The sequence below is a fragment of the Camarhynchus parvulus genome, chromosome 5 (genome assembly GCF_901933205.1).
Source record: "Camarhynchus parvulus chromosome 5, STF_HiC, whole genome shotgun sequence".
NCBI lineage: Eukaryota > Metazoa > Chordata > Aves > Passeriformes > Thraupidae > Camarhynchus > Camarhynchus parvulus.
Window position 1 is genome coordinate 12,679,733 of NC_044575.1, and position 26,328 is coordinate 12,706,060.

At 35.8% G+C, this 26,328-nt stretch overlaps 1 protein-coding gene across 6 annotated transcripts in view; it reads right to left on the minus strand.

Moving 5' to 3' along the window:
- PLEKHA7 (pleckstrin homology domain containing A7) overlaps positions 1 to 26,328 on the minus strand; it is a 147,202-nt gene that overhangs the window by 50,887 nt on the left and 69,987 nt on the right. For 5 of the 6 annotated variants that reach the window (XR_004060751.1, XM_030948915.1, XM_030948916.1 and 2 more), the window contains 2 exons: positions 12,489 to 12,572; positions 4,948 to 5,059 (listed from right to left, as the gene is read on the minus strand). Coding sequence is in view for 5 of the 6 variants with exons in the window: in XM_030948915.1 (XP_030804775.1) it covers positions 4,948 to 5,059; positions 12,489 to 12,572 (196 nt within the window). In the remaining variant the exon portion in view is untranslated. The remainder of the gene's footprint in view (positions 1 to 4,947; positions 5,060 to 12,488; positions 12,573 to 26,328) is intronic. The other variant, XM_030948918.1, reaches the window with a different exon arrangement.

A 26,328-nucleotide genomic window follows, 5' to 3' on the forward strand; every position in this document is an offset into this window, starting at 1 on the left:
AATTCTTATAATCTTCAGTATTGATTATCTCATTCTGCTCTGGGATAAAACAAAGCATAACAGATACTGCAAAGCATAACAGATACTTAGCCACACCTTGTTTCCACTGGCTAGACTAAGAAATTGGTTTAAAAGAAAAGGTGTATTTTTAAACTATTTCTCTGCACTGAATTCCTAACTTGAATTCTTCTGATATCATTGTCAGGAGTTTAAAAATGCACGTCAGCACAGCTGTCTGTATCACAGAAGATACAAAAGTCACTTCTGACTTCAGTACATTTGTTATGCTGACTTGCTTGTGAATGACTGCTGAGTTTTTGCAACAAAACTCAAAAATGTCAGAAGCCAAAATTTTCAAATCCCTTTCCATCACTGCCTCATCTCCTTTCTTACAGCAGCTTGTAGCTGAGGAGGAGAGTTGCTAACTTGTTATGTAATTTTTTTCTTTCTTTTAAACAGGAATAACAAAAAAAGTACAGACAGACTTTTTAAAATAGTAAACAGGAAGACTGTATTTTGGTCAAAATATGCAAATACATATGCATAATAAAACATGGAACTTTCAACCTAGAAGGAATTTTAAAAAATCAACCTATAAAAAGCCACCTGTTTAAATCATAAACTCTTTAAGTCAAAATATCTCAGTGTTTCAGTTAGAAATGAACTTATGAATCCTTTCAGTATCTCTAAGAAAATGAAACAAAATCCTTATTTTTCAGATAGAAAAAATTGAAACTCTCCAAAAATCTCCAAATTTTGAGCATTCACATGCAGCGGCTGTGAATTAGACCTGGTGTTGCACTCCAGCTCCAGACAGTCCCAGAGCTGGCACATCACATTCCTGTCACCACTGCTTGCTCCAGCTGCTAGACACATTCTCTACTTGGATTCCTCACCAGTTTACCTCAGGGAAATACCAGCAGCTACCAGTGTCATCAAGAATTCAATGACTTGTGTTATGCAGAACCCATCCAAAACAGGCTCTCAAAAGGCAGATAGTAAATACATTCCCTACAGTCCTTTCATTTTTGACTTGGCCAAAGTCCTGTGTGGCACAGTAACATTTACAAACTTCCATTTACACCACCAGATGTCTTGACAGACTAAATTCCAAATGTACCTTACTGTCAAACTGAAGCAGACCCTTATTCCTCCATAACCTTAATTATTAATCAATATAAATGGCTTTTAATATGGTTAATCATGTAATTGAATTGGCTATGAACAAGCAGATCTTTGGGACAAAGAATAATTGCAGTTTATGAAAATGCCCTTTTGCTTTTTATTCCCTCAAGCCCATACCCCTCAAATGTCAAAGAGTAGGACAGAGTGCATTGGCCTAAAGTCTTTAGGTGACTTACTCAGACAGTCCCTGCATCAAAATGCTGGCGCCAAATGTGCACAGCTCTATAGAAACAAAGGCTGAACTTGGCCAGCATTCCAACACTATGCATACACCATTCTGTGATGGCATTTGCAAGACCAAATCATAGAAGCATAATAAAAAAATAAAAATAAATAAAAATTAAAAAAGATAAAATAAAAATAAAATTAAAAAAATAAAATAAAAAAATAAAATAAAAATAAAAAAAAATAAAAAAAAATAAAAAAAAAAAATAAAAAATAAAATCAAAAATAAAAAATAAAAAAAAAATAAAAATAAAATAAAATAAAAATAAAAATAAATAAATAAATAAAATAAAAAATAAAATAAAATAAAAAAATTTTTAAAAATAAAAAATAAATAAAAAATGAATAAAAATAAAATAAAATAAAAAATTAAAAATAAATTAAAAATAAAAACATAAATAAATAAATAAATAAAATAAAATAAAAAATAAAAAATAAAATACAATAAAATAAAATAAAACATTTGTAAAAAATAAAAAAATAAAATAAATAAATAAATAAAAAATAAAATAAAATAAAAAATTTTAAAAAAATTAAAAATAAAAAACAATAAAAAATAAAAATATATAACAATAAAAATAATTAAATAAAAATAAAATAATAAAATAAAAAATAAAACAATAAAAAATTAAAAACAAAATAATATAAAATAAAAAAATAAAATAAAACAAAATAAAATAATAAAATAAAAAATAAAAAATAAAAAAATTAAAAAATTAAAAATAATAAAATTAAAAATAAAAAATAAAATAAAACAAGATAAAATAAGAAAGATAAAATAAAAAAATAAAATAAAATAATCAAAATAAAATTAAAAATATGAAATAAATAAAAATTAAAAAATTAAAAAATAAAAAAATAAAAAATAAAATAAAAAATAAATAAAAGAAAAAATAAAAACTAAAAAATAAAAACTAAAAAATAAATAAAAAATTTAAAAAATAAAAAATAAATAAAAAATAAAATGAAACAAAAAATTTTTAAAAAATAAATAAAAACATAAAATAAAAAATAAATAAAATAAAAAATAAAATAAAAAATAAAATAAAATAAATAAAAAAATAAAATAAATAAAATAAATTTAAAAAATAAAAAATAAAATAAAATTTAAAAAATAAATTTATAAAAATAAAAATTAAAAAATAAAAAATAAAATAAAAATAAAATTAAATTTAAAAATAAAAAATAAAATAAAATAAATAAAATAAAAAATAAAATAAAAAATTAAATAAAAAATAAAATTAAAAATTAAAAAATAAAAAATTAAAAAATTAAAAAATGAAAAATAAAATAAAATTTTAATAAATTAAAAAATAAAATAAAATAAAAATAAAAAAACATAAAATAACAAACAAAATAAAAATAAAATAAAATAAAAAAATAAAATAAAAATAAAATAAAAATAAAATAAAAATAAAATAAAAATAAAATAAAAATAAAATAAAAATAAAATAAAAATAAAATAAAAATAAAATAAATTTGCCATGGCTAATTTTGTTCTAATTAGAGAACACGAACATGACTGTGCTTCCTGTCTGCATCTGAGAACTCACTCTTTGAAAGAATGATTATGGAACTCAGGGAAGAAAACATTTAGAAATAGATGGAACGACCTTAAAAACTATTCCCAACCTGCTAAAAGTCAGTCTCAATTCAGAGGACACAGGTCGTTTTACAGCCTTTTTTCTCACTACTAGTTCACTTGAAATAATTTTTGTGTTGGACTGTGAAGGAATTCAACAAATCTTCTCACTCTACAAAACAAGAGAAGTGATTTCAAGCCTGTTAACACGTGCAATGGTGAAACACAGCATATGTAGGAAAGATGTTGGTTCATCTTAATCAAGGACCCAAAGCAGAACGGATCTTACAAAAACAAACTTGGTGGAGAAGCAAAGTGCTGGCAAAGCCTCTGTGAGAGCTTTTTTCTAAGTCTAGTTGCCATGTGTTAAAAAATCCACACCTGGGAGCCTGCCAGAAGCATGCACAGCCACCCTTACAGTGGACTGCAAACGGAATAGAAAGAGAGACCAAAACCAGATCAACCAAAGCCTTAGGAGGTGATTCTGGATATTCTCTGAGCTGTGATGAAAAAAGCATTACCCTCCTGTTCAGCTGTGTGCTTCTGACATGCCCCAGGCATGTGGGTGGCCTGGGAATGTAATCCAGTCCCCATTTTTGGTCTCTGGTGGATCAGTGCAAGCAGGTGACAGAGGGAAGCAGCAGGAGTCAGGGGATGCACACTTGTTGGCAGAAGTGTGATTCTGGCCAAGTAAAAGCCAACTGTGCCACTGGAGAACTCCCCAGCTCAAAGCACTCTATCAGGTGCCCAGTAAGTTTTTGCTGGTTTAAAGAGGGAAAAAAAAATGAGTTTTCTGCCTCTAATGCAGGCTTTAAAAAATCAGAGTTAGGAGGATAAATACGGTAAAAACAAATGCTGCCATACTTTGGTAAATTCAACTCTTCAAACATCAAAAAGAAGGTTTCAACTAATTCAAGCAACCTACTAAGCTGACTGTTTGCAGTGATAACTTCATCTAGCTCTTTAAAGATTAATGCATTCTTGAGATATGATACATTACAATCTTGGTGTTGGTTCAATAACTTATACATTTTAGGTTTAAAAAATAATTTTAAAAAATTAATTTTCAGCTTCTCATGAAATTGTATCACCTCCTGTACTCAAGCATATCAAAACATTAGTAAAAGATTTTAAGTATTCCAACTAAACAAAACATCTTTGCAATCAATTCGGTGAAGCCCTTTCTTAAACTCAGTTACATAAGAGGCTGCCCACTTTTGTATTAAAAAAAAAAAAGTGAGAAGTTTAAGAACTGCAGTCAAAGTTAAGAAAATTATCTCTGTTAATTCTTTCAATATTGTTTTATCCCTTTTTATCCACCCACTAACCATTCTCACTGTTCTGTAATTTATTGTAAGGTCAAAGGAGTATTAAAATAGATGGTGACACTTCAAGTACAGCACTTTGTTATACTTTGTTCAATAATGGACACAGGTCCTTTGTCAATGACAAGGAATGGACTTTTCTATTATTAAACATTATGTGTGTGAACTTGGTGCCTGCACTGCTTGTGCAATGCAGTGAGGGCAGAAAAGGATTTAACTGTTACTAGGAGGAGAAAAGGCAGTAAGATTTCATGAAAAAGTAAGAACTGCAAACTCCTGGTATCATACAACACTTTTTGTCATATACACTGGACTACTAAAACTCTTGCTGAAACACTAATACTACATATATTTATTTCCATTTGTAAGTCTCAAATTTTCTATGTCCCAATAATGACAATGTAAGAAGTTACCATTCAATGCTGTCACGTGGGTATACAGTGCTTCTAAAAGAGCTGCAACAGTGCTGCCAAATGGTTTGTGTCTGGGTGGAAGATATTACCTCTTTTCTGAGGTCTTACTAGACTTTTTGCTAAATCCACAGCCCTCCTGAAATCAGCATGAGAACACTGGATTTAAAATTAGTGAAGTGGTGATCAACAAGCTGAAAAAAATAGCTTTTTCCTTTACCTTAGGGCCAGGTTTTGCATCAACAGCAGACGTAGTTACTGCAGTGGACGTTTCACTGACCATGCTTGAAGGCCTTTGGTTTATTTGTTGGTTGGACATAGATGAATTCTGTCTAGAAAGCAAACAAAACCAGATAATCTAAAGCACATTGTTTCAAACATTAAGTGTGGCCTTTTTATGTTTAAAATTCACAGTGTGCAAATGCATGAGAAGTTAGTCAAATATTCCCTGTGCATCTGCAAGTTCCTTTGCACCACTCCTGTCATTTTGATTTCAGGTCTTTCTCAAGCAGTGACATCTGATGATTGGTATTGGTCTAGGCATCAGGAGGGAGAAACCTGCCAAACTCTCTGCAAACCCAAGAGAGAATCAAGATCTAACAAGGAGTGCAGGAAGAGAGAAGATAAGGCCTATGCAGTGAAATCAAACTGTGCCCAATTTAGAGAATTGGCCAAACCGGTGAAAGAGCCAGTACTGGGGAGAAAAGGACAGGAATCAGCACTTGGCAATAACAGGCTTTTGATTTGAAATCAAATTGAGTCTTGACTGCTGTTAGATCTTTCACTAACTTAATGCTGTATCTTTGAATCTGCCCAAAATATGATTCATAGCACAATATGAATTATTAAAATACCTTTTAAGCAAAATGGTGCAATTCAAGGCAGATAGTTGTTAGAAATGTGTAATTTCTGAGTCATCCTAAGATTCCAGAAATCCTGATAACTAGCTCAGATATCCATTTAAAGCATGAGTGAGGTCAATCCTACCAGAAGAACTTGTTCAACAAGTAAGAATTCAGTACAGCCACCCAGATGAAGAATTGAGAGGATAAATGGAAGGGCAAAATAAAATCCCTGTGAAGAGAAGCTTCAGCAGCCGAACTCAACACCAGCATCGAATGAAATTAAAACCACAGGTGGCATTTTCAAAAATCATTAACAACATAATTTAGCAAATAACAAGTAGCAATATAGTCACATCAGAAAAGAAAACACAACAAAACAAACAATTAACAACACCTGATTTCTCTTTTCCCAGTCACCAAAGCCATTTATTAGAAAAATCAAAAATGGTATATACAAGCTACACCAACCATGGTTGCTGCTACCACTGAAATCCAGATCTGTTGAACACAACAGAGAACAGAATAATTAAGTTATCATGAGAACAGAGAAGAGTCTGTGATTTTAGTAGCTCAACACAAGGTTTAATGGAAGACAAAGTATTTTCCACCACTGCTCTTCCTCAGTTACAACCTGAACAATTATCTGTTCAAAAGCTGGGAGAGGTGGTTTTTCCATATTTTTCCATTTGTGACCAGGGTTTCAATGAAGCTTGTAAGTAAATAATACAAGTTAGGTCCCATTTTATTTATATCTTGCATATCTGACATCAATTCCTTCTTTCTAGATTTCATATATAACCTCAGGTCCAAGATATAAGAACAACCTACAGCAAGCCCCTAAAATTCCTGGCCATCCTTTAAAGCAAGGGAACTTAATCATGTCAGTTTGAGTCAATTTGCCTCACCTCTAATGGACCAGCTACCCTGGTTCAGCATTTAATCACCTCTTAATCCAGCCTCTGCAAAATGCAGATTAAGAAACTTCCCATATATGACACTGCCTGACTAAGCTATTCCTGTTGATGAAAATGAAAAATACAATTTAAATTTTGACAAATTGGAATTAATTTTTCCAATAAAAAATTAATGAAGAAGAAATGACCCCAGAGGAATGGTTTTAACTTAGTATTTCTACTCTGATTTAACAGATTTTCTCTATTCTCAAAAATGCTTTTTCACAGCAGGTTGAACATTATGCACTTTAAAAAAAACCAGAAGAATTACAGAGCAAAATAAGCTATATGTTTAACAAGACCATCATAAGAAAATCATAATACAATACAGAATGATAAAAATGTAATTTCTAAGCATTTATTATGTGATCATACTGTGATTGCTCTTCCACTTGCTAATACAAGTGATCACTGCCAAGAAAAGGCTTTCCCTTTCTAGTAGTACCAAATTAATGACAAACTTCAAATTCACAAGAAGAAAAATGCTCTTTAAAAAATGTGAGGTAGTTGCCATGGAAGAATTCAAATAGCAAGCAAAATATTAAGTCCATTGAAAGAGAAAATACATTATTATCCTCCTATAAAAAGTCTTCAGCAGCAAACCTGGTAATGCAAACTTGCTGTACCCAACATTTAACAGAAAACACAAAACAATACTGCAAATTCATTTCAGTATTTGTATATAGTATTTCAAGGATACAATAGGATTTTTGCATGAAATCAGAACATAAAACTCAGGTATTCAAGTATTTTAACAGCTAATCAATATTCTCAGTGTTTTTAAAAGCAAATAAAAACAGGCAAAATATCCAGAATGACCTGAAACATCCTGGCCTGTTAAGGGAATTAACATAGTCCTAGTAATACTTACAGATTCAACTTCAAAAATAAGTAACTACAGCACTGATTCTGTGCATTCAGAAACATTAGTTCGAAGTTTCTATTACCAAAGATGTTTGATAATACCTGTTATCCAAAATACCCCATTCTGTCTTCGTAGAGATGCTGTTTTACTATTTTCAGGCTAGTTTTCTTACTGCCTCCCACAAGTGTGTGAACGCACACACAGAATTGCAGCATGTCCATTTGGAGCTCCAATACTGTGTAAATATTTTTAAGTACTTGAAAATAACACTCTATATAATATCTCCTGTCAAGCAACTCCCTGCTCCACTTAAACATTGCTAGTATGTCTTCAGAAACCATATTTACCAGCTGAAAAAATTACATAGCCAACATTTGGGTTATTGAAAAACCCTAACACTGAAGAAGAACAATAAAAAACAATGACTACACCATAGCCCATATTGAAAATGCAATACTCACGAGAGACCATAAAGATCAGTTGACTTGGAAGATCCACATCCATACCAGAAACTTTAAAAGTTTATTTGTTGGAATCAGACATAATCCAATAACATTGTGTCAATGTAGTTTTATTACTAATAAATTTATTAATCAGCTAGATTAAAAAAAAACAACCCTCCTAGTATTTCTATACATGTAAACAAGGTAGATACTTATTTTAGGGTTGTTTGAGTCTCCTCTCTGCTCTCCACCTGATATTTTTGCTGCTATAGTAACCAAATGCAATAGATAAAATAAGATGGCTCTCTCCCTAGAGGTGATACACAGGTTTTATCAGGCACACAAAAACAGGCAAGAAAGAGGATAGCACTCATTGGATTAAGCACAGTATATTTCCCCCCCCCATATGTCTACGTTTATGGTCTTGTATTTTTTAAAGCACTATCTCCTCATTTGCAAGCACACTGCTATGCCAAATATTATACAGCTCCTAATACACAAAAAGTAATGTTTAACATTAGTTACATGGCTGATTCTTCATCTCTGCTCACAATTACTTAAAGAACTGTTATTTAACAAAGATATGAGAGAAGAAATCTAAACATGTTATACAGCTATCCTCAATAATTCTATCATAGACTGTTTTCAGAGAAATGCACATGTAACAATGTAGTTAACTAAAAACCAAACACCTGTCTAGCAGACTTATCATTAATTCTCACTTCTCCATCAGCTGTTTAAGAAAGGTCCCTTTGTGGATTAAGGGTTCTTTAAAAACATGAAAGCAAAGCACAAAGATCAAGAAGCAGTTGTGAAATGGAGGGGCTTCCCATACAGCAAGATGCTCAGATTATTTCAATGTGATCCTAAAAACTGTGAGGTGAACAAGTCAAAAGAAAATAAAAATTATTCTAGACAAAAACTGAAATGCTGGCAGAAACAGATAAAAAAAATAACTTCAAATACAAATAACCATGATGCCAAACTGAATTCAATGCTAATAACAGAAAATAATTCAAAGGAGGAAGAAATAAAAACCACCTCTGCAGCTTTTATCACTCAAAACAACATTGCCACGGAAAGGTTATTTTTAAATATCAGCTCAATGAGTAACAGTAGCCAAAGAACATTAAGAATTATTAGTAAAGGAATAGGGAAGAAAAAGTACAATTAAATTATTATAACAAACAGTAAGCTCATAGGCTGAATCTTGCAGTCACCTCTGACCAACCATTCCATGAGAAAAAAAGAAACCTAAAAGTGACAGGCAGAAAAGCTGGCTCTCAAGCAGAGTAGTGAAGGATACAGAACACACACCCCACACACCAAGTGAGCAAAGCTGCTAAGCTTGGAAAAAGAGTACAAGGTAGGGATTTGATAGTGGTCCCAGCTAAGAAAGTTTTAGGAAACAAGGAATTACTAATCCACTATTTAAAAGAAATCTAAATTAGAACACCTTTAGGAAGAAGGAATAGTCTAAGGATCAAAAGATAATGTAATTCAAAAGTAACACGTTCCAGCTACAATGGAGTTGAGAAAACCAGGTTTCAGCTTGAAAAGCAAAATTGATGTGATATTGTTTAAACACCTTGGGGAAATACTAGTGAAATACAGCCCCAGCCTTTTACTGAAAGTGTCCAGTTCTCATTTGATCAAGTGAATGAAGGGCATTTGGTTCACAACTGAGTCATAATCAAGCTAGGATTACATCACTCCTTGGTGTCATTTTCCAAAACTTGTTTCCAAACCTTATTGCCAGAACACTGTTTCCAGGATGAGGAATGGCCAGAGCAGTCCCCACATTCATCATTTCTACACAACTGTAAACTACTTTTCTGATGTAAAATGTGTCCTTTTAAATAGATATGTCTGTTGCAGCCTGAACAAATTTGTGCTCGCTTTTCCCCACCAGCTCCCAGACAACATCTGTTGACAACCCCTTGGCCCTAATCTTAAATTAAAATCAACCAGTTAGTAATAAATCACATCACAACAGCACTAAAGAACAAATCTCCTTTTATGAAACCCTTAAGAGTGCTACCGCTTCAGATAAGGTTCTCCAGCTACAGGAAAAAAAGTAGTCTTGGTCAAAAGATGCCACGATAGAAAGGTTCCACAGACCATGCCAACCCAGAGACTGCCTCTCTGACCTGAGCCCTTCTGATGGAAATCCTTTCATCACAGGACAGGGATCTACAACACTGACTCCAAACTGACACACCACCAACACCACTGATTCCAAGAAATCCCTGATGCCTGAGGGAAAAGGACTGGAAACAAGGCACAGCTCCATCACAGTTCCTAGGCCTTAGGACAGGGAGGTGCCAGCAGCTCCTGTGATTTCACCAGACACATCCACAGATGCCAACATCATCACCTGGCAGCAACTCAGGTGAAGAGTTCAGGTCTTCACAGGACCACGGTGAAGAGTCTCTGTGCAAACCCCCACTGCTGCACAGAAGTGGTAAAAAACTAAGGAAACCAGAGCATCCCACACATTTAAAAAAGACATTTTTAAAGCAATTTCAACTGACCGATTACAAACATCTGATTTTAAAAACACTGTATGTTCTTCAGGCCAATAATAAAGCTTAGAGAAACATTCTTGCAAAGACTGTTTTCTGAGCAGCGACTAGAAACATTTTACTCTTCTCTCTATTCCTCCAGCCATTTCCTCTTCTTTTAGAATTAAAACCACCACTCTCTACTAATTCTACTACAGTGTGAGATTTTTCCTGGGTTTGATAGCATCTCAGTGCAAGTAACTAAAGTCTACATGTTCATCAGACTCCCCTCCAAATAAGCACTTCCATTTCTCCTCCAATAAAGTTTCTAACATACATTAAAGATTACTAAATCTATGTGCCACCAACAAGTACTTCTTTCAATTCTGTTTTTAATAATTTATCAGCTGCTATGACTACAAAACAAAGAACAGCCTAGGCAAGTGTGACTAATCCAGGCAGGCACTCCAAGAGATTATCCAGACACCTATTTTCCAGTACATGTGTTTAAATTCATATTAAATTTGACTGAACCATTACAACAGATAAATTAAAATCCAATTAATGGATGGAAGCTGGAACACATGCCTGCTGTCCATACTCTCTGTGAGACCTTCTGATTTGCATCATACCTGTTTCTCCTCACTAGGAGAGTAAGGTGGAGCAGCTTGTTTCATATCTGTAAATGAGCAGCAAAGCACCTGCATGCCATGGGACAGCTGGGGTGACCTCCAGCTCAGCAGCCATCCCATAGCCTTCATACCCAATCACAGCCCTCTCCTACAATGTTATATTTCATGCTAGTTCTCATCAGGCATCTTGACACAGGATTTGGCCTTGGCTTTGCTTTGCCTTGGGGGAGAGCAACTGTTTAGCCAGTGTTTTTTAGGTGTTTCGCTGCTATTGTTGGTTTTGGTTGGTTGGTTTGGCTTTTAAACTATTTGAGAAGTTCTCCTCAGGGCTGTAGCAGAACCTCAGAGCTCTACAGCCATGTTCTGTTTCTCCCAGTCACAGGAGAAGACATGGAAAAGCTCTGTCTCCTGGGAATGTTGAAAAGCCTTCCTTCTAGGCCTCAATTTTCTTAATGCTGTAACTGCTTTTGATAGCAGTCCTACCAAAATGTAGAGCAAATTCAATGTCACAGAATTTGAAATGTAAAGAGCTCAGAATCATGCAGGCAGCCACACAAACCTCACATCCAGGCCACCACAGCAGGATGCCCAGGCTCTATGACAGAGGCTGCTTGAACAGCGCTGGAAAACTGGCCTGGAAAAGAAAAACTATCTGGGGTTGTGCCATTCTTCTTGCCCTTTGGCTTTAGGAGTGATGTAGAGTTTTATCCAGGACTCTGTTTTCTGTCTAGGGAAGATACCCAGTCATTCCACTAGAGAAGGATGGCAGTAGCAGCAATCTAGCAGGCAGCCAGGATGACAAGGAAGAGCTGAAGCCTACAGAGAAATGGTGCATGATCCAATCTAACACCAACCCAAAGGTGACAAACTCACCAAACTGAACACATGTACATTTCTTACTTTTGTTTGGGTTTTTTTTTGATCAAACAATCAAGATTAAATATGTTGGACACAAATATATTCTACACCTTATATTCTACACCTTATATTCAAATATATTCTAAGTCTTGATTTAAAAAGCCATTTCTCTAGAACAAAGAAAAACAGGCGATGAATGTGGAACATCTTAAACATAAGAAAACCAAGGAAATAAAATTGAAACTAGTAGTAACTAGTAGTATTATGTGTATTTCAATTTCAGGACAAAACTTCCAATATGCACTTTACATTTCTGTTCTGTTTACCTGATATTTATATAAGACTAAAGCATTATTGTTTAAGCATATTTTGTAATTTTTTTGTTTACTTTTAAGTTTGTCTGGGGGATTTTTGAAGATTTGATAAATATTTTCCCTCAAGTCCTAGCTTGGAATCAAAAACTATCGTTGTGGTAGTTTTTGATTCCAAGCTAGTACTTGAAAGTAGTCACTGTCACAATGAAAAGCAAAATTTTAAGCACAAACCTTAATTAAAATTTTCTACAATATTGGAAGAACTGTCAGTAAGTTAAGGTACTAATCTGCTGTAGGTAAATGTGTTACTGTTTTAGATCTCTTGACATGGGCATAAAACTACTTACTCTTCTCGCAAAATAAATTCAATATTTTCTGGAGAAACCTGTCCTGTCACAGGATGTCTAAATGACGTGGTCTGCTGATTATGGCTGAAAGGAAAAAAAAAGAAAAAAGGAAAAAGAAAAATTAATATTGCTATACTCTGTAAAATATGATCTCTAAAAAGTACAACTTTTTATATTGATGTTTTGCTGCTCTAGTCCAGAAATTAAACATATTTCTGAGGTACATTTCAAGTCTGAAATGTTTTCAGCTCCTTCCTATGTTCTTGTCAACTTTGCCAATGGCACACTGTGTCATTTAATTATTAAGCAAGTTAATGTTTTAAAAGTAAACTAGTTGCAATCTTTAGTTAGTGAGACAGACTTGAATTTATGATTATTTACACCTGGCAGTTACCAGATTATTTAGATATAGCGTAGAAACTACACAACATACATTTCTGATTTGCGTTTCCATAAATTTCACAGACTAGAACCAGTAATTTGAAACGCAACATTTTACACAATTTTGATTATTTAATGAGGTCGCAGAGAGAAATTATGTGGAAGCCATTTCTTGCAAGTTTCTTTCTCCTCTAATGTGGTATTTCTCCAATGATTTCTCTTTACACCTTCATGCAGAAGACCACATATAACCTTAGCTGTGCAGCTGCACAGCTCATATAAAACAACATTATTTAGTATTTCATCAGAACTGAATTAAAATCAGGGGTTTCTATAAAGCTTCCCCTCAGAGCACTATCTAGGCATTTTGCTATCTTCTGTGAAACATTTCTTTTCATTAAAGATAAGCATCTTACCTATCTGTGAAACAAGAGCTCATTTATTTAAGACTCTAGATTTTTCTGGGTTTAGTTAACAGATCTTAGGTAAATAACATCCAAAACTACAACTCACATCAAATGTAACAAAATAATAACACACTCTGAATGTATTCAGAAAGCAAAAATAACAAAGCCATTCAAAGAATTGTACCTCAAACAGGCAAAAATGAAAACTTGATGTGTTTTCTTGTTTAAAGAGCTGGAGTTTTTCCTCTTGTAAAGCCTGTTTGGTTTCAAGCATTACAGATTTGACACTGCTGTCCAGGATACCAGGACAGAATAGGGCATAAAGAAATACTTTGAGGTTTCAGAGCAATGACTTCCTAAGAGATAACACTCTGCTGACTAAAGGACAGCTAACAATCAAACAGCTCATGCAGCCATAACATGCCAATGTAAAGAGCTCAGGACATGTCTTGATTTAAAAAACAAACCAAAGCCAAGCAAACCAAAACCAACCAACCCTTAACAACAACAAAAACCCCATCCAGTGCTCATCTTAAGTCCCACTCGGGCCATAAACACCGAGTGTTTGATATATTTATAAACTTTTCACCCTTTTCCAACACACCTTGCTACAGCAAGTCAGATATAAGGCACCCATATCATGAATATTTCCAGTGATAAGCTGAAAGCTGTAACAACTTATGTAACACCAGAAGAACTTTTTCCAGCCTCACCTATTATAAAAATCCTCACCCTACAGCCATTGGAAACTGTGAACAAGATATGGGCTATCAATTACTCCACTGCACCAGGGATAGCCCTTGCTCCCTACAGTGCTGAGAACTAACCTGTCCTACAGCTGTGGGTTGATAAAGGTTAATAAAGTTTCTAACTCTTCAGTTTTTCCATGAAATCAGAGACCTAGACAAAGTATCTTCACTAAGCACACAATAACATCTACAAAGCAACCAGGATTTATTTCCTCAGAAAACCACTGAGGAGTATTGTTTCCTAAAAAAGCATTTCTATGTGAGATTTAATTTTGTGTCTACATCCAAAGAGTGGGATAGGAACTTGAGATGTTTTCAAAGAAAATCATAAATAAATGAATTATAACCCTAACAACTGACCTCCACGTTTGTCACACTGTCCATTTTTAAGTTGAAAGCCTTTCCTTTCAAAGCAGGCCTGATGCAGTCTGCTTAACCTTTGATGCTTAGGTTAGGACTGCTACCAAAAAAAGTGCAGATACCCTCTTAGCTTAAAAAAAATGAAAGGACCTTGCCAGCTATATTCTCCAGGGGGAGAGGAACTGCCAACAAGCTCTCATCTGCAGGCTGTCAATCATTAATAACTCACTCTTCAATTAAGACTAAGAAAAAGAACGGTATTCCAGAAGTGCTCTAGGGTTATTCAGGAAGGGAAGTTTCCCATGATACCATACCAGCATGTACACAAATGCTTTATTCTATCTCAGGATATAAATTCACAAGAAGAGGAACTAGTCCTCTTAGTTGCAAATAAAGAGGAGGTACATTACTAACAAGACTAAATATTACTTACTAATAACAAAGATTTCAACTGGAAAGTAAACACTTTTTTAAATATCTGAGCAATGCATTTTAGGACAAGTTTTGCATATCAAGCAAACACTACTGAGCAGAGAAACAGAAGGATGGCTCTGTGGCTGCCTAAAATGCAGATGGATAATTTCACAGACAAGGAGAGGGCACATAAACCCAAAACTTCTGCAGCTTTAATAGTAGGACTTCACTGGGAAGAAAGAAATGAAACCCCTGCCACTAACAATTAGTTTTGCAGAACACAGTGGTTTATTTGAATTTGAAAAGTGAGAGTTTAAGTGTTTTGCCTCACAGGACTCATTAAGACTAAGTGATACTATTCAAAACAACCTATACAACAGATGGCTAATGCCTTGCAACAAGGAATTAGATAGCAGGGAGATTTCCCTTCACAATGAGAGCAGTCAAACATTGGAAGAGGTTGCCTAGCAAGGCTGTGGAATCTCCTTCCTTGGAAACATCCAAAATGTGGCCAGATAAGGCTCCAAGCCAAATACCAAACTTTCTAAGTTGGTTCCAACTTTGAAGCTGGCCTGGCTGGACGTGATGGGGTACAGAGCTTCCTTCCAACATAAATTATTCTGTTCTGTCATTCTCTGCTGCTCCCTCTATCCTTTCTCTGCAAATACAATTTAATTCTTATAACAAAGCTTCTTTGAAGCTTTCCCAGTATTTAAATGGATTTATTCCAAGATGATTAACAGCAGCTTGTTTTTATCAGGATGAGAGAAATTGAACAGCTAGATTTTTAATGACAATTTTTTGTGGTTGTTTTCATGTCTTTTAAATATTTTCTTAACAGTGATATCTGTTTACACAACACCTATAACAATAACATCACCAGTCAGAGTGCTCTAAACTTACTGCAGTGCAAGTTTTCCTTTCTTTCCAAGCACAGACTAAGAAAAGACCTGGCACAATTGTTGTCTGGACACATCAGCTACCCAAGAATTAGTTAATCACCTGTATTTCCTCCAAATGACAGCTACTGAATGTCTTCCTATTGACCAGAAATCTACCACGTACAACAGGTACAAAAAAATGTGCCTTAATATAAGGCACTAAAAAAATAAGCTGTTCTACTCTCCGTGCCCCTTTTATTTTATTTTTTTCATTAGAGAAAGATGTAATAGCTTCAACAAAACTGGGAAAGGCTTACTATCTTTCACCATGTGAATTCTGAATGCCTCAGAGCTTGCATTAGTACAACACCACTCATTCAAAATGCCAAGCTGAGTTTTCTAGCAACACTACGAATTTTATGTGTGATCGTGGCATTTTTTCCTAGCAACCATCTTTTAATTTTAGTAGTTTTATATTATTTTGATTTTGTACAGATACTAGTAATCAGTGTCGTGTAAGCAAAGCAAGAATAAAACCATGAAAAATCCACAAAAAATTACATTGATTACTATCTACCACTACCAGCTCTATTAAATTACACTACAGACTGTTAGAAATTATTCTGAATTTCAAAGTTACAGAACACCACTTTCCAAGTATAGAAATACTTAAGACTCAGACTCTTCATAAAAGAACCACAGTTCAAAATCCATTTCTTTGTAATTAGATAGCTCACCACAATTTCACAGCATGTATACACAACTTTTACCAACATAAACTGAGTCACCCACTGTCTTAAGACAGATGCAGACCAGGCCCTATCCCTACAGAATAATGGAGCCAGGCAGGCACTTTTGCTTGTATGGATCCTTTTGCAGAACTCATAATTAATATAACTTCAATTAATTTTGTATTTGAGTCAAAGCCAAGTCTTAATTATTAATTTTTGGACATGACTGATGCTGATGACCTTTCATTTGAAGTCAAGCAAGTGTATAGATTGTCTCTGGAGTAATTTAAATGCACGGGCAGCTGAAACTTGAAACATGTGAATCAGCTATTGATGAAGTCTATATCACATTAACTGCAAATTTATAATTTGTGAGAAAAATTCACGTTGTCATTGGACAGACAGCCTGTAAATTATTACAAGCCATTTCTACAGCACTTATTTTCCAGGCAGGCTGACTCCTTTACACTTACCTATAAGACTAGATAAGCATAAATACCTTTATGTTGAATACCCCAAATGGTGATGACAGTTGTGTGTGGGCACCCACCCACAGTTCCATGGGTGATTTTGGTGTGGGTGCAGCTGACAGAACTCGGGCTGTGAAGAACTGTTCAGCCAGTGAGCTGTTACTCCAAACAGGAGGAAGTGCCTGTATCTAATCAGGCAAACAGCCAGGTATAGTTTGCTTTATTTCATAACATATTTCTGAAATATATCAATGGCTTCAAAATAGTTTCAGCCTTCTGAGTATTTTTTTGGATATTAGCTTTAAGAATTGGTTAGAACAAGTACCAACAAATAGTCCAAGAAAAACAGTGCCCTGAAAGTTCTGCAACATGGAAGAAAAATGCAGTGTAATACAGATATAACTTGGAAGGATTAGGAACAATACCAAATAATTCTATTACTCAAGCAAAAGCACCTACTACAAGCTGCACATACACAAAACTCCATCTTTTCAAGACACTGAACTCTGACCCACTACTTTAAAATAGTAGTGTCTCATCAGAGCAGCAGTAAAATCCTTGCCCTGCTGTAATCAGTGTCCAGGAGACTTTCATAAGGTCAAAATTTCGCCCCCTCACTGAGTTGAATTAGTATCTTAACCTAGAAACTACTACATAAGAAAAACTGATTCTCTTAAATCTTATGTGCTACTCAGATGAGAATTCATAAGTGTTTAGCTGTTCAGTCCAAATACAATTCTGTAACTATCTTGAGCTGCTGTGTCTGTGACTAGCAGCAATCAACACAAGAGTCTGGGCTTATAAAGACAGGTGAAAGGGGACAAGATGGCCTGGCATCAGATTTTATGGTATTTTCACTTCCGGTAGAAGCCTGCAGATAAGAAGAATTTGAAACAAACAGTGAACTGACAGTCATGCCCTCATGTAGTGTCATCCTTCTACCCAGCTCACTGATGAGGAGGTTAAATGGCAACTGCATGTTTCCTTGGAAATGAAAAAATTCTTTTCTCCCATCTTAATGAACTACCAGAGATAATTTATACTATCCAGTAGCAGTATCAGCAGGAAAGGTTTTGTTAATGAACACGCTTTTAAAAACAGAGCTAATAAAACAACAGTAAGCTAATATGGAAAATGCCACAGAATCACTACAAGTATTTTCAGTCATTAGAAGCACAGATAAGAGGATGAATACACTATCATCACAGGATCAACACAGATTTCCATGAGTAATACAGGCTGAAGTCATCTGCTGATTCACAAATCCTTTTGATGCATATCATGAGAAACCATCAGGGTTTTATTAACTCACAAAAACAAAATGCATTCAGGGAACTTGAAATTAAATGGGAAAAGCACGTTAGTTTTCCAGACAAGGAAATCTTGACAAAAGGAATCTTAAGAATAGAATATTTAGGAAAGAGGAATTTGATTCGATTTCATTACTTTTGCAGTTTTAGAAGAATTTTAGTCCCTGCCTTCAAAAATCAAAAATTAAATTAAAAATCTCTCTGATAACAGAGATACACAAACTAAACGATTAATTCATTCTCTAATAAAAAGGAAAGTAGTGATATCCTTAAGAAATATGATTAAAAAACCCTGGGTAAAAGCGACTTACTCTTATATTCCAGTATCAACCACAATGTAAAAGTTTAGTGAGGAAGCTGCCCAACAAGCAGGGCCACATAAAGACACCATTTCAGAAACAGTATTTAAGGGAAGCTTTACACAAAAACATCACAGATCTCAGGTTTTAATCCATAACAAAACTGGTTAAAGCAAGATAGGTGCTCACATGCACAGCACCTAAATTTACCAAAGGAGACTGAAAACCCTCTCTAGTGCTATTTGAACCTATTAAACTTTGATGCAAAGACATCACACATGCGATAACAGACAACAAAATCCACTTTGTTCTAAATATCAAAGCAAATACAAGTCTTCCAGCGTCCAGTTTTCATCTATGTAGCAAACCATACAGTGTAGAAAGTTGAAACAATTTAACACAACAGCTATAAGAACTGAATAAAACAGATTTTGAAAACTTGTTCTGCTGCCACATATGGTATATAACCTCAAAACATTTTATCTTCATTGACTTTTTAATGTCAAAGATAGATTTTAACTGAAGATAAATGCACTTCTGATTTATTATTTTTTGAATTTAATCCATAATACAAAATAAGTGATTATCAGTGGACAATACTGGAGACTGAGACGTTGCTGTGTGTGCCCTCAGACCATGTGGAAACACACTGCCCTTTTCACCTCTCCATGAAATGGAAAGGCTTTATCTACTACCTAAACCAGGGGAAGGGCATTTTAATCAAATACAAAATCACAAGAGTCCAGGATGGAATGAAGGAATTATAGCTGGTATCCATCACAGCGTCCCAGGGCAACAGTCTAGAATACTGAATCCAATTTTGCACTTCCTCATACAGGAAAGGCATCAACAAACTGAAGTGATTCCAGCAGAGAGGCACTAAAATGGTCCTGAGCACCTGTGGTGAGGAGAGAGTCAGGGCTGAGGGCTTGCTCAGCTTCAGAGTGCCCCGCCAGAACCAACCAAGGCTCTTCCCTGTGGCACCTCATGGGAGCAAGCATAAAATGAAACAAGAAACCATCAGACTGCTTGGAGGAGAAGCCTTTTCCCCTCCAGGACACAACTGTGTACAGCAGGGATGGCAAAGCATTAGAACAGGCTGCCCAGAGAGGCTGGGCAGTCCCATCCTTGAAAGTTTTCAACATCAGAGTGGAGGAAGAACGGAGAAACCCAGTCTGAGCCCACCACTGACCACGCTCTGGGCAGAGGGCTGCACAGAAGACCTAAGGCCTCCCCCAACCCAAGTTGCCCAACTATCACAAGGCTAGGTACAACTACTATTAGTATCAGAAGGCAAACAAAACCCAAAACTAACAAGCAAGATTCACATAACAGATTCCACCAAGAGAAAAATGTAAAAACTCCACATCACTTAGGAAGAAAAGCTCCAAAGAGCATGAAAACATGGTTTCTTCCTTCAGTCTTCAATAACACCATTAATTAACTCCTTCAGCAACTAAATAAATCCGAAGTCCATTTACATTCCACTAATAAATATTTCATTAAAGCAGAGAATTTATGTGGGCTGGGTTCCTGTGCTTTTTTTCTGCTAGAACAGAACTTCCAACCAAAGTCTTTCCTAGTAAAGGTGATTCAGAACACCCACGGGTCTGTCTCAGTCCCTCTGCAGCCCTACCCATGTCCTCCACAGCTTCACAGTGCTACTGAGGTACTGACCATAATCCTACAAACCTCATGCCCTTCAGACAGCAGGCTAAAGAATAAACAAGGATATCAGCATTGTATTAACTGAATATACATAGTTTAGTATGAAGAAACCACAGTTCCCACAGAGCACACCTAGTCTTGTGGGTTGGCTGATAATGTTTACTGGCACACATATTAATAAAAGTTCCTTCATTTGCAACAAACTATTCCAGCCTATGGAAGCCCTGTGGTTAATTCTGAAACACTTCAAACTCTATTCATCTGCAGCTTAGGGAAATAAAAGGAAAATACTACAGCAACAAAATTATTTCTTTTGGTTTGTGTGATTCTTGACTGTTTTAAAGGAGTTCCTCCTTCCCCTATTTCACTCAATTCACTGTGTTGGATGAAATGCAATGCATCTCCTCCAAAGTTAAGTGCATTTGTAAAATGCTTTTTCTTATCAAATCTTAAGTATTAAATGGACTCTACAGTACTCCTGAGAGGCACATAATACCAAGTTTTTGCTGAGAGAAGATTAGCAATGCAAGATCATCTTGCCTAGAGCAACAGGTAGGAATTAATGGAGCTTTTCAGGCTGACTCTTCAGGGCTGTGAATTACACACCTCATTGTTCCTTCCCTTTCCAAAGAAGCTCAGCACCTACAGCACTGAAATACTGACATGCTCTAAAGCCATGGCACCAGCATCTGCTCACAGAAAGCTACTGCAAATCACACAGAGCCCAGATTAATGCTTTAGGATTGGAACTGTCAAACAGATATGGAAGAGTCTCTTTTTAGATTATGCACAGCTTATAAAGGATGCAGAAATACCTTTGTAATTCAACAAAAAGCTCAGCATTACAGAAAGAAAGGGGGGATTTATAGCTATGCAACTATAAAGGTATAAAGCTACCTGAAGCTGACTATTTCAGTATAACTTGTCCAAAGAAATAACCTAGAGCCAACTTGTCCTCATAGAGATGTAGAAATACTCAGTGGTCCCAAGTCAGACAAGCACAGAAACTCCTCAGACATTTCCAAACACTCACAGAAACATTGCTGTAGTGTTAAAGTATTTTCTTTGGCATTTATAGAATGGAAAATATGCTAAAATATACACAACACTACTAGACAATATTTGTACAAAGAAGAAGAAATGCAATCATTAACACATTAACCATTTCAATACTGTACTAAATAATTCCAACCTCTAAAACATTTCTGGTTTAACTCTCATTACTTTACTCAATGCAGAAAGCCAAACAAACTTTTGGAAATGAACTAGTTTAGTGTGTGTAACCCCAGCATTTTCTTTGCTAAACACACACCAATTAGCTAATTCTTCAGAAGCACCATTATTTTCAGTCATCCAGTGTCACCACCACAATTCCCAACTCCCCACTATGTAATCAAAGCATGCAGGTCACAATATAACCTATAGCAGCTGGTTAATAACAATTTACATTACTGGCATAAGTTATGCTGAGTTTAGTGTACTGAATGTCTAAGCATGTGAACCAAACATAAATGAAAGTGAAGAAACTCTCATTTAATAACATTCTGTGCTACATTTCTTGGGTCAACACGTTGCACTGTCAGAAAGTGAAAATTTGAGAATAAAATAATATAATAAAACATAATGACAAGAGTGGCACTGAAAACAACCCAGCCACAGAAGAAATATTTGCATTTTGTTAATGTCACTAAGAAGACACATCAACAGTGCCCAAACAACCAGTTCAGAAAAAGTCCAGAGTACACACAACTGATGACAGTATGTCGATCTATTGGCTAAGGAAAATAGCACAAGCAATGTATCAAGAAGCACACTTTCACTCTTCCTGTGCTTAAGCTAGCAAACACAGTTGTAAAACAACGTTGTTGGCTTTCCGTGAAGTGGTTCAGAGGTTTCATTTAGATTAGCAAACATCAATATCCATTATTAGATAGGATGCAGTCTTCTGGGGACTGCAAGAGGCTTCAAAATCAGTTCTGAATGACACTGCGTGACACCACATTATTCCACTGGAGAAGATGAAAATCCCTTCCTTAAGCATGGAGGCTGCTGTTATTTTTTAAGTAACTGGAAAGATGAAGCAACTACCACCTTTCACAATGTGACTGGAAGTGAACAACCACACAGGACGGCCAAAACACTGACAGCCAGCACAGACAAAATCAGGCTCCTTAGCTCCAGGGAGCAAAACTGCAGCAGAACCCAGCCAAAAGCCAGCTCTTAGCACTACATCACTATATATAGGTGAGCTATCAGCTGCATTCCTCCTGGGCCACTTGTGCAGGGTGTCCTGGCCTCTTGGCCTGGCTCCTGTCCTGTATCTGCATGGCACCGAGGCGCCAGCAGAACTTCCCTTGTCACTGGAGTGACCCTGGGGCAGAAAACACCTCCAAGGGTACAACAGCACTGCTGCTGCTGCTTTATCCCAGGGGATGCACAGCCTGCACAGCTCCACCACACAGCTCAGCACCAGAGACATGCCCTTAAAGCAGAGCTCAGCACCTGCAGCACCCACCTCTGTCTCACCTTGGCAGCACAAGGAGGAGCTCCCTGCCACGCGTCCCCAAGCTGTGAGGACAGTCCCATGTGGGGTCACCTCCTGAGCCCAAGGCATGCCCCTGTTTGCTGCTGCCAAACAGCAGGGCCAGGGCAGAGCACAGGCACTGCACGTCTCTGCTGGGCTGGAGCAAGAGAAGCTGCCAGCAGGAGAGCTCTCACACTGCTGACAAGGCCTGGGGTGAGAACGGGATTAGAGACTCAAAGAAATTCCAAACAACTTCTTCAGATCCTGCATTAAGTCCTTTCAATGCCAAGAAAGCCTCTATCAAGCATGTGACTGAAACTTGGCAGCTAAGGGGGTGAAGTAACTTCACACGAAATAATATTTGTTCTTTAGGTAATTATTTAACAGAAAATACAATGATAGAATGCCTTTGAAAAATGTGGATCTTTTAGCTTACAGAAAACTCTGTCATCTCTTGAAAAACCAGATGTTAAATAGTCCACCAGTTTTCCCCTTTTAGATACAGCAAGAGCAGAAATAACATTCTCCAAAGCATATGGCTGAATAGAGCCAGACTAAGAGCTAGACATTCTTGGTAAATTCAGAGCAACATATAGAAAAAGGGTTTTATTCAATGTTAATTTTTAAAATGCAAGCATTCCAAATGCACCATGACAAGTATCATTTGCATTAATATTTAATCAAGAGGATTACAAGCAACACCATACCTTTCCATGCTTTAAGTAGATTCACTGTATTTTATTTTACAAACTATAGAAATGTCACCATTTCCCTGAATATGTGCTGTCCCTGAAATAAAACGTCGTAACCTAGAATTGCAGAGTCTACGTTAAAGCAAGAAATTTGAAAGCAGCACTGAATAAAGAAAAGAGCCAATTGATTTCTGCTGAATAAGTCTTCACTTACAAAGCGATTCTGCTGTGAAGTTATATTCATCAGTTTTGCATTATAAAGTTGAAAAAAATTGAATTCATGGAGTGATGAATTTCAATTATTTTGGAAACTGGGCTGGGAGTGGGAAATGTGTCTTTACAGAGAAATTAAGCTCTCCCACAAGAAAAGTGAAAGAAGTGTCTAGATTTGCAATACCTGAAGTTCTTCTGCATCATTAACAGATTAAAGTTAATGGTTTTGGCACTACTGCATTGGGATTTGGGAGATCAAGATTCAGATTCCAGCTCTGAAGCACATTTCTTGTAGAGTCCTCCATTTTTTTTTATGAAATCATTGTTTTATTAACATTTAAGACCTTCAAAAGAGAGAAAAGGTGCCTACCAATTTAGACACTCAACTTCATTTGCAGTTTTCAGGATGCGACTGCAGTACATAGAAGCAAAAACATTCGTTGTTTTTCAACAGCAGAAAGGATTACTTCAACCTTTCCAAAGAATTCCAGCAAAGCTGGGAAGCAAGAACAGGTTGAAATTCCTGAACCTAGACGAACAAGCCACACTGCAGCATTCCAGATTAATTGCTTTTGGATTTACAGAAAATCTCTCCCAGTGCCTAGAACTTTGTTCTTTAAAGTATTTTCATCCAACATAAAATCATCGTGATTCTGAAATAACATTTTGGCAACATCAGTGCCCTTTTCACTTCAAGAACTAATGGTATGGATGTGGGAAGAAGGTGGCTGCCTTTCTTCCTGCTGTACTCTTTCAGAGCTGTGAGGTAACACACTGTAAAACAGGGTACGACTGTACAAGCATAATGAATCCTAAAGCATTGCAACACCCACAAAGCAAGTTCAGCAAAATTATTTGGCAAGATTAAACTGCCAGTGCACTTCTACAAAGCTGAGCCAATTAATGCCACCTGAAAACTTGAACCTCCAAATATAAGTCTCCAAAACTAAGCTCACTCTGAGATGAACTTTCCTATGCTACTTAAAATCTTCCTGCTCAGTTACTTTCTAGTTCCTCTAAACTTAATTCACCCAGGTATAACTTATAAATAACTGCACTGAAACATCAAGTTCAGCCTAACATCACCCAGAAAACATTTGCTTCTGTAGTATCATGTTGTCATTTCATTACTCCTCTTTGGAAACCATCTAAGAATCCAAATCTAAGCTAGTGGTGTTAATACAACAGATTCAACTCCAGAAGTGATGAGTGGCAATATTCATTCATCTCAAAGTACGACACTAGAAAGACACAGCCATATTGTAATGCAAACTGCTGTCAAATCAAAGTGAAAAGAGGGAAAAGGTCCCATTTCTGAATACAAAGACATTCTTTAGGAAAAATTAAAAATAAATTCATTATTCTTAACTTACATAACACAAACTTTGTTTTCTATCCAATATTCTGGAGTCCTCATGTTATTTGCCATGATTTCAAGCTTTAAAGCTCCTGAATTTCACTACCATCAGAGAGCCCAAAAATCCTGCAAAGACCACAGGTATATTCTACATTCCTTGGATGTGGAAAGGTTTGCAGAATAAGACATTGTATTCTAAAGACAAAGAAAGAGCAGTTTGAACTTTTTGGCACCTCAAAATGTTTGGTTCTAGATTCCTTACACATTTTTTTTCATTCTCAAATACTTCTATTGACATAAATGTAAGCATGAGAACTACAAAATAGACACAAAAGCTATTTTGTTGATGCCTTAGAAAATTACAAGTGAGATTTACAGTGGGAAGGAAAAAAACCCACTGAAGTTCTATTTGGAAATAGACAGTACTTTGTAAATAGACAGAGTTTTGTTTTAACTAACAGGATCTAAAGAAAATAAACAATGGAACAGATTGAAGCTCCAACAGAAATGTTTGAGACTAGTGAGAATGCCTTGTAGGGAACCACAACAAAAGAAAGAAATCAGCCAGTAATCTGCTCTGAATTGTGTGTGAGCCCGTCTCCCAGCATCTTGCATTGAAAACCTGCTGGAAGAAAAAAAGAACTTTGACAGCAGGACCAAGAACCATGCTGTTTCCTAATAGTATTCTCCAGAAGTTTACCTGAAGGGAGAAAAAGGACAGATGTACTCTTTTTATTAAGTGATCTTGCCCTACCCATAAAATCCCAAATGAAAGAATGGTGGTTCAATTTTGAAGGCATTTTCTGCTATAGCTAAGAGCAAATTCTTAAGAGAAGAGAAATAATCCATATCCATGACATGTAACACCAACTATTTTTGGAAGCAAGGAACCTGCATCTAATGCCAAGTAGCACATATCAAAGACGCATGCAACATGCCACATTTCTAACTGCTTCCCAACAGATGGATAAAAAAATCATTAGTAAGTCAAGCAACAAATACAAGGGAATAATTAAACTTTTTCAAGGACTGTCCTGTAAGTGGCATTAATTACATCCATTACATGCTTGTAGAATTGATATGTCTGTGTATTTGGTAGAACAGGCAAAGAGGTCATTTAAGATACTAGAAGGTATTAGCTCTATTGTTACCTTACATAACTGTTAAAAAGCTGGGGTACTTTTCAGCTGGATCCTATTAAATCAGCATTCAGTTCAGGTAACAGGATGCTCTTCTAGGAAGCCATGTCACTCCAGTGCAGTTATCATGGAATCAGAAGGGTCTGCACTGCAAGGGACCCTATAGATCATTTAGTTCCAGCCCCCTGCCATGGGCAGAACACCTCCCACTAGAACACGTGGGTCAGAGCCCATCCAATCTGTTC